This window comes from Hypanus sabinus, assembly GCF_030144855.1.
Source record: "Hypanus sabinus isolate sHypSab1 chromosome X2 unlocalized genomic scaffold, sHypSab1.hap1 SUPER_X2_unloc_17, whole genome shotgun sequence".
Lineage (NCBI taxonomy): Eukaryota > Metazoa > Chordata > Chondrichthyes > Myliobatiformes > Dasyatidae > Hypanus > Hypanus sabinus.
Genome location: NW_026778987.1, coordinates 516,840 through 534,429, shown reverse-complemented (window position 1 = coordinate 534,429; position 17,590 = coordinate 516,840). Strand labels below are relative to the sequence as shown.

The window sequence follows — 17,590 nt, the reverse complement described above, 5'->3', positions numbered from 1 at the left end:
TTAATGATCAAGTTAGTTTTATTACTTTTAATTTTGTAACAACTTTAGTTGACCTATCCAAAACTGGATCTAAACAAAAATTAAAATTTCCGCCTATTAATATTTTATCATTTGCGTCAGAAGTTCAAAAAATCTGCTTGTATGAATTTTGCATCATTTTCATTTGGTGTATAAATGTTCATACAAGTGCATAATTCTGAAAAAAATTGACAATGTATAATCACATATCTCCCGCAGAATCAATTATTACATTTTGTATTTTAATTGGTAAAGATTTATTAACCGAAATTGCAACTCCTCTCGATTTTGAATTAAATGAAGTTGCTATAACATTTCCAACCCAATCTCTATTTAATTTCTTATGCCTGTGAACTTACTGAACACATCCTTGCCAGAAAAAAAACTTATCCCAATCCACTCTTCCTAGATCCTTTTTCATTTCCACAAAATTGGCCGTTCTCCAATTTTACCGGAACATTAAGCTGCCAGTTCTGCCCCTCACTGATAGCAGTAATGTCGTTATCCCACGTGTCAACCCAAGCCCTAAACTCATCTGTTTTACCGACAATACTCCGTGCATTGAAATAGATGTACCTGAGAATATGTATATCGTCTGCTTTTTTTTTTCATTTCCGTTTATACATGCAGTCCTCTCATGTTCCCTATCCTCCTGCTCCTCACTATCTGCTCTAACACTCTGGTTCCCCTCCCTCTGCAAATCTAGATTAAATTCCCCGGAGCAGCACTGGCAAATCTACCCGCAAGAATGTTATTCCCCCCCCCCCCGCCCAGTTTAGGGGCAAACCGTCCCGTCGGAACAGGCCCCACCTTCCCGGGAACAAAGCCCAATTGACCAGAAACATGAAACCCTCCCTCCTGCACCATCCCCTGAGCCACGTATTTAGCTGCACTCTCCGCACATTTATATTTACAGGGACTTTACTCCTGACGCCGGTCCCGGGACCCGACCCGTTTACAGACCCGGAGCGGAACCGGAGCAGATTCTCAGCCACTGGTTTTCATCCCAGGTCGCGAAGAAAGGATAAAGTTTCACCGTGAATTTATTCCCAGTGAAGGTGTGGAGATGGGACTTGGTCTTCGCGTTGTAAAATGAAACTGTCCCGGACTCGTAACTGAGATAAACTCCCACCCTCCCGGGGATGGGACGGGCAGCGAGACGGGACTCGGGGGAGGGGGGACCGAACACGTCACAATCCCGATGTAACACGTCATAACTCCGCCCGATGACCCAGAATCCGGTCTCCGGTCTCAGTCTGACCGGTCCCTTCCTCTTCACAGACTCTGCGGCGACTCCCAGACCCCAGTACTGAATCCCCGTCACCTCCACCTCCCAGTAATGTCTCCCCGATGTGAATCCCTCCGATCCCAGCACACAAGGCCAGTCTGTGAATCTCTTCCCGGTGTCAGGGAGATTCCTCCGGGTCCCGGTCCCGGTCCGTCTCACACTCTTCCGATCCTCAGACACCTCGAGACACGGATTCGCCGTTTCCTCATCCAGGGTGACAGAGACTGGGGGGAGAAGCAGAGAATTAGTGAGTCCCCGGGGATCGGGGGGAGACTCGGACAGCGCGGTCCCGGGGATCGGGGGGGAGACTCGGACAGCGGGGCCCCGGGGATCGGGGGGGAGACTCGGACAGCGGGGCCCCGGGGATCGGGGGGAGAAGCAGAGAATTAGTGAGTCCCCGGGGATCGGGGGGAGACTCGGACAGCGGGGCCCCGGGGATCGGGGGGAGACTCGGACAGCGCGGCCCCGGGGATCGGGGGGAGACTCGGACAGCGCGGCCCCGGGGATCGGGGGGAGACTCGGGCAGCGCGGCCCCGGGGATCGGGGGGAGACTCGGACCGCGCGACCCCGGGGATCGGGGGGAGACTCGGGCAGCGCGGCCCCGGGGATCGGGGGGAGACTCGGACAGCGCGGCCCCGGGGATCGGGGGGAGACTCGGACAGCGGGGCCCCGGGGATCGGGGGAGACTCGGACAGCGCGGCCCCGGGGATCGGGGGGAGACTCGGACAGCGCGGCCCTGGGGATCGGGGGGAGACTCGGACAGCGCGGCCCCGGGGATCGGGGGGAGACTCGGACAGCGCGGCCCCGGGGATCGGGGGGAGACTCGGACAGCGCGGCCCCGGGGATCGGGGGGAGACTCGGACAGCGCGGTCCCGGGGATCGGGGGGAGACTCGGACAGCGCGGCCCCGTGATGGGGGGGAGACTCGGACAGCGGGGCCCCGGGGATCGGGGGGAGACTCGGACAGCGGGGCCCCGGGGATCGGGGGGAGACTCGGACAGCGCGGCCCCGGGGATCGGGGGGAGACTCGGACAGCGCGGCCCCGGGGATCGGGGGGAGACTCGGACAGCGCGGCCCCGGGGATCGTGGGGAGACTCGGACTGCGCGGCCCCGGGGATCGGGGGGAGACTCGGACAGCGGGGACCCGGGGATCGGGGGCAGACTCGGACAGCGCGGCCCCGGGGATCGGGGGGGAGACTCGGACAGCGCGGCCCCGGGGATCGGGGGGAGACTCGGACAGCGCGGCCCCGGGGATCGGGGGGAGACTCGGGCAGCGCGGCCCCGGGGATCGGGGGGAGACTCGGACAGCGCGGCCCCGGGGATCGGGGGGAGACTCGGGCAGCGCGGCCCCGGGGATCGGGGGGAGACTCGGACAGCGCGGCCCCGGGGATCGGGGGGAGACTCGGACAGCGCGGCCCCGGGGATCGGGGGGAGACTCGGACAGCGGGGCCCCGGGGATCGGGGGGAGACTCGGACAGCGCGGCCCCGGGGATCGGGGGGAGTCTCGGGCAGCGCGGCCCCGGGGATCGGGGGGAGACTCGGACAGCGCGGCCCCGGGGATCGGGGGGAGACTCGGACAGCGCGGCCCCGGGGATCGGGGGAGACTCGGACAGCGCGGCCCCGGGGATCGGGGGAGACTCGGACAGCGCGGCCCCGGGGATCGGGGGGAGACTCGGGCAGCGCGGCCCCGGGGATCGGGGGGAGACTCGGGCAGCGCGGCCCCGGGGATCGGGGGGAGACTCGGGCAGCGCGGCCCCGGGGATCGGGGGGAGACTCGGACAGCGGGGCCCCGGGGATCGGGGGGAGACTCGGACAGCGCGGCCCCGGGGATCGGGGGGAGTCTCGGGCAGCGCGGCCCCGGGGATCGGGGGGAGACTCGGACAGCGCGGCCCCGGGGATCGGGGGGAGACTCGGGCAGCGCGGCCCCGGGGATCGGGGGGAGACTCGGTCAGCGCGGCCCCGGGGATCGGGGGAGACTCTGTCCTAAATGGACATCCCTATAGTCGGAGGCTGTGCTCACCGTTCTCGACCCACCCACATCCTCCCAACATCAACTCTCTCCAGACAGGTGTCAGAGAGATCTGGCGAGACCCTTCATCAGGACCTGTGCAGCTTGGATTACCAGCATCTGTAGATTTTCTTGTGTTTGATTTTTAAAGCAGGAGTTATTTTATCATGAGCTGATCCATTTTCCCATTCTCCCATTTAGTCCCACTCTCCCACCCTCTCACCATGACCTTTGATGCCCTGTCTACTCACATACCTATCAATCTCTGTCTTAAATACACACAATGACTTGGCTTCCACTGCCGCAAGAAATACACAGATTCACCACCCTCTGGCTAAAAAAATTTCTTTGCATCTCCGTTCTGAATGGGCGCCCTTCAATCCTTAAGTCATGCTCTCGTACTAGACTCCCCCACCATGGGAAACAACTTTGCCATATCCACTCTGTCCATGCCTTTTAACATCCGAAATGCTTCTGTGAGGTTCCCCTCATTCTTCTAAACTCCACGGAGTACAGTCCAAGAGCGGTCAAACATTCCTCACATGTTAACCCTCTCATTCCCGGAATCATTCTCGTGAATCTTCTCTGAACCCTCTCCAATGTCAGCACATCCTTTCATAAATAAGGAGCCCAAAACTGCACACAGTATTCCAAGTGAGGTCTTACCAGTTCCTTATAGAGCCTCAACAACACATCCCTGCTCTTATTTTCTATTCCTCTAGAAATGAATGCCAATATTGCATTCATCTTCTTCACCACCGACTCAACCTGGAGGTTAACCTTAAGGGTATCCTGCACGAGCACTTCCAAGTACAATTGCATCTCAGAATTTTGAATTCTCTCTCCATTTCAATAATAGTCAGCCCGTTTATTTCTTCTACCAACGTGCATGACCATACACTTTTAAACATTGTATTTCATTTGCCACTTCTTTGACCATTCTCCCAATCTATCCAAGTCTCTCTGCAGACTCTCTGTTTCCTCAGCACTACCGTCCCCTCCGCTTATCTTTGTATCATCAGCAAACTTAGCCACAAAGCCATCTATTTCATAATCCAAATCGTTGATATACAATGTAAAAAGAAGTGGCCCCAACATGGAGCCCTGTGGAACACCACTGGTAACTGGCAGACAACCAGAATGGGATCCTTTAACCCACTCTCTGTTTCCTGCCAATCAGCCAACGCTCTATTCACATAAGTAAATTTCCCATAATTCCATGGGCTCTTATCTTGTTTAGCAACTTCATGTGTGGCACCTTGTCAAAAGCCTTCTGAAAATCCAAATACACAACATCCACTGCATCTCCCTTGTCTAGCCTACTTGTAATCTCCTCAAAAGATTTCAATGGGTTTGTCAGGCAGGATTTTCCTTTAAGGCAACCATGCTGAGTTTGGCCTATCTTGTCATATGCGTCCAGGTACTCCGTAACCTCATTCTTGACAATTGACTCCAGAAACTTTACAACCATTTCTCAATCTAACAGGTCTATAATTTACTTTTTGCTTCCTTGCCCCTTTCTTAAATACCAGAGTGGCATTTACAATCTTCCACTCCTCCGGAACCATGCCAGAATCTATTGACTTTTGAAAGATCATTGCTAATGTCTCCGCGATCTCCACAGCTACTTCCTTCAAAACACAAGTGTGCATTCCGTCTGGTCCTGGAGATTTATCTACCCTGAGACTATTCAGCTTCCTGAGTACTTTCTCTGTCGTAATTGTGACTGCGCACACTTCTCTTCCCTGACACCCTTGAGTGTCCGGTATACTGCTGATATCTTCCTCAGTGAGGACTGATGCAAATACTCGTTCAGTTCCTCAGCCATCTCCTTATCTCCCATTACAATTTCTCCAGCATCATTTTCTATCTGTCTAATATCCACTCTCAACCGTTTTTTATTCTTTATATACTTGACAAAGCTTTTAGTATCTTCTTTGATATAATTTGCAAGCTTCCTTTCATAGTTCATCTTTTCCCTCTTAATGGCCTTCTTAGTTTCCTTTTGTAAGCTTTTAAAATCTTCCCAATCCTCTGTCTTCCCACTAATTTTTGCTTCTTTGAATGCCCTCTCCTTTGCTTTTACTTTGGCTTTGACTTCTCTTGTCAGCCACTTTGGCTTTGACTTCTCTTTTTCCATTTGAAAAATTCTTCTTTTTTGGAATATATCTGTCTTGCACATTCCTCACTCCTCACATAAACTCCAGCCACTGCTGCTAGGCCGTCCTTCCCTCTAATGTCCCTTTCAAGTCAAATTTGGCCAGTTCCTCTCTCGTGCCACTGTAATTTCCTTTACTCTACTGCAATACCGACACATCGGATTTCGGCTTCTCTTTCTCAAATTTCACAGTGAACTCAATCATGTTACGATCATTGCCTCCTAACGGTTCCTTCACCTCAATCTCTCTAATCACCTCTGGGTCATTACACAATATCCAATCCAGTATCTCTGATCCCCTAGTGGGCTCAACAACAAGCTGTTCTGAAAAGCCATCTCGTAGACATTCTACAAATTCTCTCTCTTGAGATCCAGTGTCGACCTGATTTTCCCAATCCACTCGCATGTTAAAATCCCCACAATTATCATAACACTGCCCTTCTGGCAAGCCTTTTCTATTTTCTGTTGTAATTTGTAATCCACATCACTGCAGCTGTTAGGAGGCCTGTAGATAACTGCCATCAGGGTCCTTTTACCCCGGCGATTTCTTAGCTCAACCCAGAAAGATTCTGCACTTCCGATCCTATGTCACCTCTTTCTAATGATTTAATATCATTTCATACCAATAAAGCCACGCCACCCCCTCTGCCTACCTGCCTATCCTTCCGATACACCGTGTATCCTTGGACGTTTAGCTCTCACAGCCATGCATCCTTTAGCCACGTCTCAGTGATGGCCACAAAATTATACCTGCCAATCTGTAGCTGTACGACAAGATCATCCACCTTATGCCTTATGCTGTGTGTATTTAAGTATAACACCTTAAGTCCAGTATTTGGTCAGTTTTGCTTTGATTGCACTGCAACTCATCCCAGTGGCTGCAAATTTGCCCCATCACCTGCCTGTCCTTCCTGACATCTTTACTGCTCACTATCTTAGATTTATAGATTCCCTCTCCTCCGCTCTATCATTCCGGTTTACCATCCCCCTGCCAAATTAGTTTAAACCCTCCCTAACAGCTCTATTAAACATTCCCGCGATGATATTGATCCCCTTCGGGTTCAGGGGTAACCCGTCCTTTTTGAATAAGTAGTACTTCCCCCGAAAGAGATCCCAATGATCCAAGAATCTGAAGCCCTGCCCCCTGCACCAGTCTCTGCCTGATCCTACTATTCTTGCCCTCGCTAGCACGTGGCACAGGTAGCAATCCTGAGGTTACTACCCTGGAGGTCCTGCTTCTCAGCTTCATTCCTAACTCACGGAAATCTCTCTTCAGGACCTCCTCCCTTTCCCTCTCTATGTCATTGGTACCAACATGTACCAAGACAGCTGGCTGCTCACCCTCTCCCTTCAGAATATTCTGGACCCGATCCGAGACATCCCGTACCCTGGCACCTGGGAGGCAGCACACCATGTGGGTATCTCTGCCAGGCGCACAGAATCTCCTGTCTGTTCCACTGACTATGGAATCCCCTATGACTACCGCATTCCTCTTCTCCCTCCTTCCCTCCTGCACAACAGCGCCAGGCTCAGTGCCAGAGACCCGGTCACCGTAGCCGTCCCCTGTCAGGTCATCCCCCTCAACAGCGTCCAAAACGATATACTTGTTGCTGAGGGGGGCAGCCACAGGGGTGCTCTCCACTATATGGGCATTTCCCTTCCCTCTCCTGACAGTCACCCAGTTTTCTGACCCCTGTAGCCTAGGGATAACTACCGCCCTGTAGCTCCTGTCTATCACCTCTTCATTTTCTCTAATAAGCAGTAGGTCATCAAGCTGCAGCTCCAGATCCCTAACACGGTCTCCGAGGAGCTGAATCTCGGTTCACCTGGTGCAGATGTGGCTATCAGGGAGGCTGGAGGTCTTCCAGGATTCCCACATCTGACACCCTGAACAAAGCACAGACCCTGCAGACATGCTACCTAATTCTACAGGAATGACACAAAGAAAGATGGGTCTACTCACCCACTTACTTCACCAAGCACACGGACTTTTTAAACGGTTAACTAATGTGCCCTGCTGTTCCCCCGTCCGTCCAGGCCGATTTGCCAAGGGGAGAAAAAGAGTCGGTTCCTCGCTCTCAGCTCTTCCCGTTACCGCCTAAGCCCGTTGAGCCAAAGCCCTACACTCTGCTGCCACCCACTCCGCTGCCCGCTGTATAGGGTGGTCATCTTTTTAAACTCTCCGCGCTGTCCTGTGCAGTCTCGCCGTTCTTGTACACAAAGTTTTTTTTTTACACTGTCTTCCTTCAGAATTTAGCTCCCACGCCGCCCTTCTTGTCCCAATCTAAAAAAACACCTTCAGTCCTGTATTCATCAGCCTATTCCACACTGTCCACATGAACTTAAGCAAGGCCTTTGATGTCGATGACAGACCACACTTGGAGTATTGTCTGCTTTTCCGGTTCCCGAATATGGGGAGGATGTCATTACACTGGACAGGAGGCTTCAGGAGGATGTTACCAGGACTGGGGGCTTGGGTTAAAATCAGAGAGTGGGTAAGCTTGGGCTATTCAGCTGTAGTGTAGGATGTTCAGGTATGACCCCTTATGGAGGGAAATAATTCTAAGGAGCTTAAATAACGTTCTTTTTCCAAGAAATGGGAGTACAGAACCAGAGGCCTCAGATTGAAAGTGAGATGGGAAATCGGGTAACATTCTAAGAGAGGGAGGTTGGTGAACGGAATTTTCCCTCAGACGCTGTAGAAACAGGTAAAAAATAACATATTTTAAAATAAATACACAGATGGGAAATGGTTAGAGGGATGGGGGGTGTGGCAAATACACACAAATGGGCCATGCTCAAGAAGACATCTTAGTCTTGCAAATTGATGAAGTGGGCCGTGAGTTCAACATCCATCAAACCCTCCGAGATCATCCTCCTGAGGAATCTCACCCCTAAGTCTGTCTGTGAAGTGTTGATGTGACGTCACGTCAGAGGGCAGCTCAGTGACACAGAACAGACAGACTGGGTAAGGACGGCAGATTTCAATCCTAAATGGGAATTTGTGCCTATTTCTGTGGCCGTGTGTCACACTCTGTTAGTGTGTGTGTGTGTGTGTGTGTGTGTGTGTGTGTGTGTGTGTGTGTGTGTGTGTGTGTGTTGATTGTGGTAAATATCCGTGTGGAGTGTATACACATTGAAGGAGAGTGTGCACATTGAAGAATTTGTATGTTTCAGTGTGTCATCACATGTCTGGTGTGTGTTGACAATGAGTCACACGTGATTGAGTTGTTTAAATGAATAAATGACTGTCTCTGAAGAGACTGGTTTCCAGGTTACTGAGGGAAATAACAACGTACATTGCTGAGGCTCTGACTACAATCTGCCAGTCCTTCCTGTGTATGTGTGTGAGGGAGCTTTGCCAGGCCGGTTATGCTGTGTGTGCTTCTCCCGAGATGAAATCTTGACTCATGTCAATGCTTGTTGGTGTGTCCGAGCTGATTCTCACAATGCTTCAATGAAGTGGTCTGATCACCATAAAACATAGGAGCAGAATTAGGCCATTTTCCTATCGAGTCTGCTCCGCCATTCAATAATTGATGATCCTTTTTTTCCCTCCTCAGCCCCACTACCTGGTCTTCTCCCCGTAACCTTTGATGCTGTGTCCAATCTAGAACCTATCAAGCTCTGCCTTAAATACACCCAACAGGTTCCACAAATTCACTAGCTGCTGGCACAAATTTCTCCGCATGTTTTAAATAGATTCCCCCTCTGTCTTGAGGCTGTGCCCTCTTGTCCTAAACTCCACCACCATGGGAAACATCCCTTCCACATCTACTCTGTCTGAGACTTTCAACATTCGAAAGGTTTCTAGGAATTTCAACATTTGAAAGGTTTCAATGAGATTCCCCCTCATCTTTCTAAATTCCAGCGAGTGCAGACACAGAGCTATCAAACGTTCCTCGTATGATAACCCTTTCATTCCTGGAATCATCCTTATGAAATGAACCTTCTGCAATGCCAGCACATCTTTTCTTAGACGAGGAGCCCAAAATTGTTCACAATACTCAAGGTGAGTCTTCACCAGTGCCTTATAAATCCTCAGCATCACATCCCTGCTCTTGAAATGAATGCTATTTAAACCGATTGAATTCAATGCTAACATTGGATTTGCCTTCCTCACCAGTGACTCTACCTTCAAGTTAACCTTTAGGGAGTTCTGCAGAATGACTGCTGAATCCAATTTCGGCTCAGATTTTTTGATTTTCTCCCCATTTGAAAAAAAAATCTGCACATTATTTCTACGACCAAAGTGCAGGACCATGAATTTTCCAACATTGTATATAATTTGCCAATTTCTTTCCCATTCTCCTCATCCAAGTCCTTGTCCAGCCTAACTGTTTCCTCAACACTACCGGCCCCTCCGCCAATCTTCGTATCATCTGCAAAGCCTGGAAACAAAGCCATTTACTCTAGGACAAGAGGGTATGACTTCATGATTGAAGGACGTCCTTTTAGAACTGAGATGCGGAGAAATTACTTTAGTCAGTGTGTGTGGAGAATCTGTGGAATTTGTTGCGACATGTGGCTGTGGAGGCCAAGGCATATTTAAGGCAGAGATGTACCGGTTCTCATTTAGCCAGGGCATCAAATGGTATGGGGTGAAAGCAGTGGAGTGGGGATGTCCGGAAGAATTGGGTCTTCCCATGACTGAATATTGGAGCAAACTCAATGGGCCGAATGGCCTATTTCTGCTCCTATATCTTATTGTCTATTCCATCAGCTAAATCTTGATATACAGCATAAAATGAAGGTGTCCTAACACCTGTGTCCCTGAGGAACACGAGTCACTGGCAGCCAACCAGGAAAGGTTCCGTTTACTCCCATTCGCTGTTTCCTACCAATCAGCCAATGTTCTAACCATGCCTGTAACTTTTCTGTAATACCATGGCCTCTTAACCTGGTTACCACCTTCATGCGTGGCACTTTGTCAAAGGCCTTCCGAGATTCCAAGTATACAACATCCACTGCATCCCCTTTATCGATCCTGCTTGTAATCTCCTCAAAGAATCCCAACAGGTTTGTCAGGCAGAATATTCCCTAACGAAGCCATGCTGACTTGTCCTATCTTGTCCAGTGTCACCAAGTATTCCATAGCCTCATACTTAACAACTGACTCCAATTTCTTCCCAACCACAGAGGTGAGGCAAACTGGTCAATAATTTCCTTTCTGCTGCCTTCCTCCTTACTTAAAGAGTCAAGTGACATTTGCCATTTTCCAGTCCTCTGGCACCATGCCAGGGTCCAGTGATTTTGAAAGATCATTTGGAATGCCTCCATAATTTCTACTGCGACCTCTTTCAGAACACTGGGGTGCAGTTCATCTGGTCTGGGTGACTTATGTATCTTTGGGGCTTTCAGCTTTTTGAGCAGCTTGTCCCTTGTAACAGTAACTGCACTCACTTCTCTTCCCTCGCACTCTTCAACACCGGGCACAGTGCTGGTGTCTTCCACGGTGAATACTGGTGCAAAATATTTGGCTTATCTGCCATCTCTTTATCCTCTGTTATTATGCATCCAGCCTCATTTTCTAGCTGTCCTATATCCACTCTCATCTCTGTTTTATTTTTTTTACAATACTTGAAAAACAATTTGATATTGTTTGCTATCTTGTTTTCCAAAGATAGGTGTGTAAAAAGGGCCTGAAGGATCATTGGATACCAGAGTCACCCCAACCACAACCTGTACCAGTTGCTACCATCCGGGATACGGTACCGCAGCATAAAAGCCGGGAGCAACAGGCTCCGGGACAGCCTCTTCAACCAGGCCAGTTCAATTCAAATCAATTTCTTGTTTATTTTTTCCCACCTTTTAGTTCCTCTCTGTAGATATTTAAAAGCTTCCCAATCCTCTCTCTTCCGAATAATTTTTGTTTAGTTGTATGCCCTCTCCTTTGCCTTTACATTAACTTGTCAGCCATGGTTGTACTATTTCGCCATTTGAGTATTTATTTATTTTTGGAGTACATCTATCCTCATTTTCCCAGAAACTGACACCATTTCTGCTCTGCTCTCATCCCTGGCAGCATCTCCTTCCAATTTGCTTTGGCCAACTCCTCTCTCAGACCACTGTAATTTCTTTTACTCCTCTGAAATACTACAAAGTCAGACTTTACTGTCTCCTTATCAGATTTCAAGTTGAACTCAGTCATGTTGTGAGCTCTGCCTCCTAAGGTTTCTTTTAACTACTCACCTCTGGTTCAATACATAACACCCAATCCAGTAGAGCTGTTCCCCGAGTAGGCTCAACGACAAACTGCTCTAGAAAGCCATCACATTGCATTCAACAAACTCACTCTCTTGAAATCCTTTACCAACCTGATTTCCCCAATTGACCTGCATGTTGAAATCTCCCATGATTATCATAACATTGTCCTTTTCATCAGCTTTTTCTATTTCCAGTTGTAATCTGTGGGTCTCAACCCACTGACTGTTGGGAGGCCTGTATATGACTGGTGTCAGTGTCATTTTTACTTTTGCAGTTCCTTACCTCAACCCACAAGGATTCAACATCTTCCAATCCTATGTCACATCTTGCTACTGATTTACCAGCAGAGCCACACCACCCCATCGGCCTTCCTTCCTTCCTCCGATACATTGTGTAACCTTGAACATTCAGATCCCATCTACAACCATCCTTCAGTCAAAATTCAGTGATGGCCAGAACATCATACCTAACAATCGGTAATAGTGCAACAAGATCATCCACCTTATTTCTCATACTCCATATATTGGAATATAACACTTGGTGTACTGTATCTGCTACCCTTTTTAATTCTGCATCCCTAATGCACTGATACTCACCCTACTGGCTGCAATTTTCTCCTCTCATCTGTCCGCCCTATCTGACAGTCTGACTGGACGCTATCTTTGCATTTTTACCATCAGTCTTATCCCTTCACTCCAGTTCCAACACCCCCTCCCCCCACCAAATTAGTTTAAATCCTCCCCAACAGCTCTATCAAACCACTCTGTGAGAATATAGTTCTCCCTCGGGTCGAGGTGCGACCCATCCCTTTTGAGTAGGTCATTCCTCCACCAGAAGAGATCCCAATGATCCAAGAACCTGAATCCCTGTCCCCAGCACCATCTTCTCAGCCATGTTTATCTGTCAAATTATCCTGTTTCTACCCTCACCAGCACGTATCACATGCAATAATCTGGAAATTACAACCCTGGGGGTGCTGCTTCAGTGCTTTCTACCAAGCTCTCCAAATTCTATTTTCAGGACCTCTTTGTTTTTACTTCCAATGTCATTGTCACAAATTTACAAAGATATCTGGCTCTTTTCCCTCCCTCTCTAAAATGCTGCGGACACGATTCGAGGCATCCCTGACCCTGGCACCCAGGAGGCAACATACCATTCGAGTGTCCCGTTCACATCAATAGATTCTCCTGTCTGTTCCCCTGACGATTCCCTAATGCACTGATACCCATCCCTGACCCTGGCACCCAGGAGGCAACATACCATTCGGGTGTCCCGTTCACATCAATAGATTTTCCTGTCTGTTCCCCTGACGATTCCCTAATGCACTGATACCCATCCCTGACCCTGGCACCCAGGATGCAACATACCATTCAGGTGTCCCGTTCACATCAATAGAATCTCCTGTCTGTTCCCCTGGCGATTCAGTCCCCGATCACGACCACTCCCCTCTTCTGCCTCTAACAACAATGAGAGATGCTGATCCGGAAGGGGGAAGACCTGTGTCAGTCAGAGTCTGCACTCACAGGGCACATGAACGACTTGTGTATTTTCCTGACAATCCCTGTCACCACACTGATACTCATTTTTATTCCTGACAATATTATTGTCAGTATTAAATTCTCAGCTCCTCTGGTAGATCCAGACTTATGTCCTGGTGTGTTAATGCATTTGCCTGGGATTGGAACACAGTGGTTCATCTGACAGTCCCGTATATTGATTGTGTTGTGACCCTGTGCTGGTATGTTCAGGGGTCTGACATCTCCAGCTGACCATGTGACAGTGATGCCTCCCAGTCGGTGGGGTTGATGTGGAATAAACTTCAGTTCCCCTTCAGCCCAGTATTACAGACAATCTTTGCCTCACATTGGAACTAAATTGAGCTTCATAAACAAGGGGAAATGAATCGTTGTACGTTTTACCTCGATTAATAGCATCAAGCGTTTCTCTCAGCACTGTGTTCAACAAATAGGGGTGATCGAAGTTTTCAACCGGTAGGGTCTCATCTGTCACTGCTAATTCCTGGACATCGTCATTAATCCTGTAAATATTAAACTACTGGTTATAAATTGCTATTCTGAACTATCTTACAAATCCATTCAGTGTTTCAGTAAAGAGCCTGTCCTACCTCCTGTTCCGACGAGCTTCCTCCTGAAATAAATAAAACACAAATCTGATTAGACTTGGACTTACTGTCCACATCCTGAATTTCATCCAAATCATTACAAGGTGTTGAAAATTCGCACTCCCACAATCACTCAGACACACGGACAATACAGAACCATGAATTTACAGGGAAAGTTTCTGAATATCAGACCATTACTGAGTGGATGAATCTTACAGGGAAGACAGGACAGGCTGTGCATTATCATCTGGATATGACGTCAGTGTGATAGGATGGAGGAATTTAAGATCAGTGATGTATGTGATTGTGTGCGGGTGGAGGAAGTACCTCAATGTATGGGAAGACTCGTGGGGATATATAATTCCAGATGGATTTTAACAAATTCCACAAGAAATTAAGTGAGGAGGATGTGAAACTCGCTGCCACAGGAGTGGATGAAATGGAACAGCAGAGTGACTGTAATGGGGAGGCTGGATAAACACGTGAGGGACCAGGGAGTTCTGGGCACTGTTGCTGGTTGTGGTGAGTAGGTGGCAGGAGGATTGTGATGCAGGGAAACTGATAGAAGATGGACCTAATGGCCTGTTTATGATAGAGAATGGGATATAATCCCATGTGAAATATATCCAAAAAATAAAGAGACAGTGAAAGTTTCCATAATCTGATGGAAACCGGATATGGAGGATAAGTCTAATGTGTGGGTCACATTCTTTGTTCTCACTGATTGACAGAGACCCTCACACCAACAGCAACAGACACACTCACAGCCTGTGACTGGAACTGGGTGTTAATGGAAATTTCAAAGGATATTTAGTGCAGTAATTAAGGAAACAGTCAGCAGCTCTGTGTTATGATCGGAGTAAATAATTTCAGAGAGATTTGCATTTTGTCCTGGGGTGTACAGAAGTTGTGGAAGCCCTCTCTTAGGACAATAGACAATAGACAATAGGTGCAGGAGTAGGCCATTCGGCCCTTCTGTCCAGCACAGCCATTCACTGTGATCATGGCTGATCATACACAATCAGTGCCCCATTCCTGCCCTCTCCCCATATCCCTTGACCCCGTTAGCTATAAGAGCTCTATCTAACTCTCTCTTGAATGCATCCAGAGACTTGGCCTCCACTGCCTTCTGGGGCAGAGCATTCCACATATCCACCACTCTCTGGGTGAAAAAGTTTTTCCGCATCACTTTTCTAAATGGCCTACCCCTTATTCTTAAACTGTGGTCTCTAGTTCTGGACTCACCCATCAGCGGGAACATGCTTCCTGCCTCCAGCGTGTCGAATCCCTTAATAATCTTATTATTATGGGACAACAACAACCCTGAATAGATGCAACAATTGTCTGGTGAGAAACAGTTTGCTGCCATTTGTAAATGTTGTGTGTCGGAGAAACACGTCTGTTTTCTGTCTGCATTGTATTCTGTGTTACGTGTTTATTACGGTAACTCGTCACGTGAGTGGGGACGTGGTAAAAGCGAAGGGAAAAAGTTACGTATCTGTACTTTGTTCTGGGCAGGTTTGAGCTGGGGACGGGCGGATGTCATTCTGTTCTTGACCGCTGTGTTGCAGCTTACTTTACAATGAATTACCCTGAAGTTTCATCGCTTCAAGATTGTGTTTTTTTAATGAAGGACTGAAAGCGTATCTTGGACATTTTGAAATGTCATTATTGGAGTGATGGGAGGGTGCATCATGCAGGTATAACAACTTGTGTGAGGTCGCCAGCAGTGGCAATTGATTTGTTAGAATTGGCCGCTGTGCTGTGTTTATTTCAAATATACCACTGTTCATTTAGTGCCTTTTGACAGAAACAAATTGAAATATAATCCCTCACCTTGAGAAATATCACGCTGTCTTTCTGATCCATCTGTTCCTTTAACTTAGTGATTTCCTCCTGAATAATCCTTATATTCTCTTGAAGAGCTAGAAGATTTTTCTCCATTGGGTTGAGAATCCTCTTCTCTTCTTCCCTGAGATCCCTGAGTAAACTCTGCTCTTTCTCAGTGATAATCTGGCGCAGTTCAGCAAACTGGGATGTGATGTGGGACTGAAGGCTGTGTGACTGTTCCTGTCGAAGGAAAGGTGAAGATTAATATACTGCATTGCTGTGCTCTGTTTCCTTTTGTCGTTCAGTTCGGTCTATTGGAGTCCATGCTACTTCTGAGTGCATTCCCGTCAACTCCATTCCGTCAAGTTTTCCTGAAACCTATTATCACTTATTGACCCATAAACTCCCATCTGATTCACACACACCCTCCCCACCTTTACAGGGTTAACGGTAATTAGCCATTCATCCGGCATGTCCCTGGGATGTGTCGGAATCTTTCGTGGTCACAGGGAGAGCATGCAAACTCCACACAGACAGCAGCAGAGGTCAGGATCGAAACCAGGTCACTAGAGCTGCAATACTCGGCTATTCTGCATTAAAGGGAGCAAAACTCGACAGTAATATCAGAAATTCCGCTCAGGAAGCCTCACCAGAACTCCGGAAATCTTCTCTTTCTGTTGCTGCTCCTTTTCCTGGAAGTCTGATTTCTTTTTTGTGAGAGAGTCGAAGGAAGATTTTATCTGATCCTGGAAGTCAGAGAGTGAAGGAAATAGAAACAAAGATGCATCAAAAGAAACAGGTGATCAAACCCGATTATCACACAAAATGCCGGAAGAACTCAGTGAGTCAGGCAGCATCTATTCAGAGGAAATAAACAGCCGGTGTTTCGGGATGAGACCCTTCATTTGGACTGGGAAGGAATGGGACAGGAGCCAGAATAAAAAGGTTGGGGATGAGAACCAGCTGACAGGTGACGGGTGAGACAACGTGAGGGGGAACGTGGGGGAGAGTGATGAAGTGAGAAGCTGAGAGGGGACAGGTGGAAGAGGTAAAGGGCTGGAGAAGAAGGAATCTAATACGAGAGGACAATCGACCATGGAAGAAACGGGAGGAACTGGGCTGTTTGCGGCCCTGAATGGTGACGAGGGAGGAGGTTAGGAGTCAGGTGTAGCACTTGTCCCGCTTGCAGGTGTCGGTGCCAGGAGGGAGATCAGTGGGGAGGAGCGAGTGGATCAGGGAGTTACAGAGCTTACGTGGACAGTTGTGGGGAGGGGTGGGTCTGGGCTGTTAAGTGTAATGTAATATGTTAATATGTTAAGTATTAAACTAACGTTAGTTTTACCTTGTAGATTTTAACAGCTTCTTTAATCGGCATGAAGCGGTGCTTTCTGTGTTCCTGCGCGTCTCTACAGACCAGACAGATCAGTGACTTGTCCGTTTCACAAAACAGCTTCAGTTCTTCCTCATGTTCCTCGCAGTGACGTTTACTTTCCTTCCCTTTCGGGTTCAGGCTTAGATTCCGAACTTTTTGTGTCAGATTTGCTAAGGCCCGATTCACCCTGAGGGTGCGGTCAGCAAACAGCTCTCTGCATTCCGGGCAGGAGTTTCTCTCCTCCCTTTCCCAACACCGTGTGATACAAGAGCGACAGAAGTTGTGTCCGCACTCCAGTATAACCGGATCGATGAAGAAATCCAGGCAGACGGGACAAATTACCTCCTCGCTCAAACTCTCGGTCTCTCCTTTCGAAGCCATGTTAACTCCCAGCACTTCCTGATTCAGAATGCTTTCACTTTCGGGGAGCTGCTGATCAGCTGCAGTACCGGGATTGTCCACTACGCGCGCTGCAGTCTCAGGGAGTGAACATTATGTTGCTCTCTGTGGGAGAAATTCTATCTATTTCAAGGAGGGATTAGAAACAGATTAAGCATGTCGGAACAGTCTCAGGGATGAACATTCTGC

The 17,590-nt window shown here is 48.6% G+C and overlaps 1 protein-coding gene across 1 annotated transcript; it reads right to left on the bottom strand.

Annotated features, from left to right (window-relative positions):
• Positions 1 to 238: 238 nt before the first annotated feature.
• LOC132385753 (zinc-binding protein A33-like) lies at positions 239 to 17,389 on the bottom strand. The gene is made up of 6 exons (XM_059957978.1): positions 16,973 to 17,389; positions 16,281 to 16,376; positions 15,637 to 15,870; positions 13,804 to 13,826; positions 13,598 to 13,716; positions 239 to 1,530 (listed from the first exon to the last, which is right to left on the bottom strand). The coding sequence occupies exons 1-6, from the start codon at positions 17,381 to 17,383 to the stop codon at positions 974 to 976; spliced, it is 1,440 nt and encodes a 479-aa protein (XP_059813961.1). The 5' UTR covers positions 17,384 to 17,389; the 3' UTR covers positions 239 to 973.
• Between the last annotated feature and the right edge of the window lie 201 nt (positions 17,390 to 17,590).

What these genes read in the sequence shown, in the direction of transcription:
- LOC132385753 (XM_059957978.1), bottom strand. Translation starts at nt 17,383, where the DNA reads ATGGCTTCGAAAGGAGAGACCGAGAGTTTGAGCGAGGAGGTAATTTGT. An exon ending in AAGCTGTTAAAATCTACAAG is followed by an intron (nt 16,377 to 16,972) that starts GTAAAACTAACG and finishes TCTGACTTCCAG; the next exon opens with GATCAGATAAAATCTTCCTT. An exon ending in ACAGCGTGATATTTCTCAAG is followed by an intron (nt 13,827 to 15,636) that starts GTGAGGGATTAT and finishes TATTTATTTCAG; the next exon opens with GAGGAAGCTCGTCGGAACAG.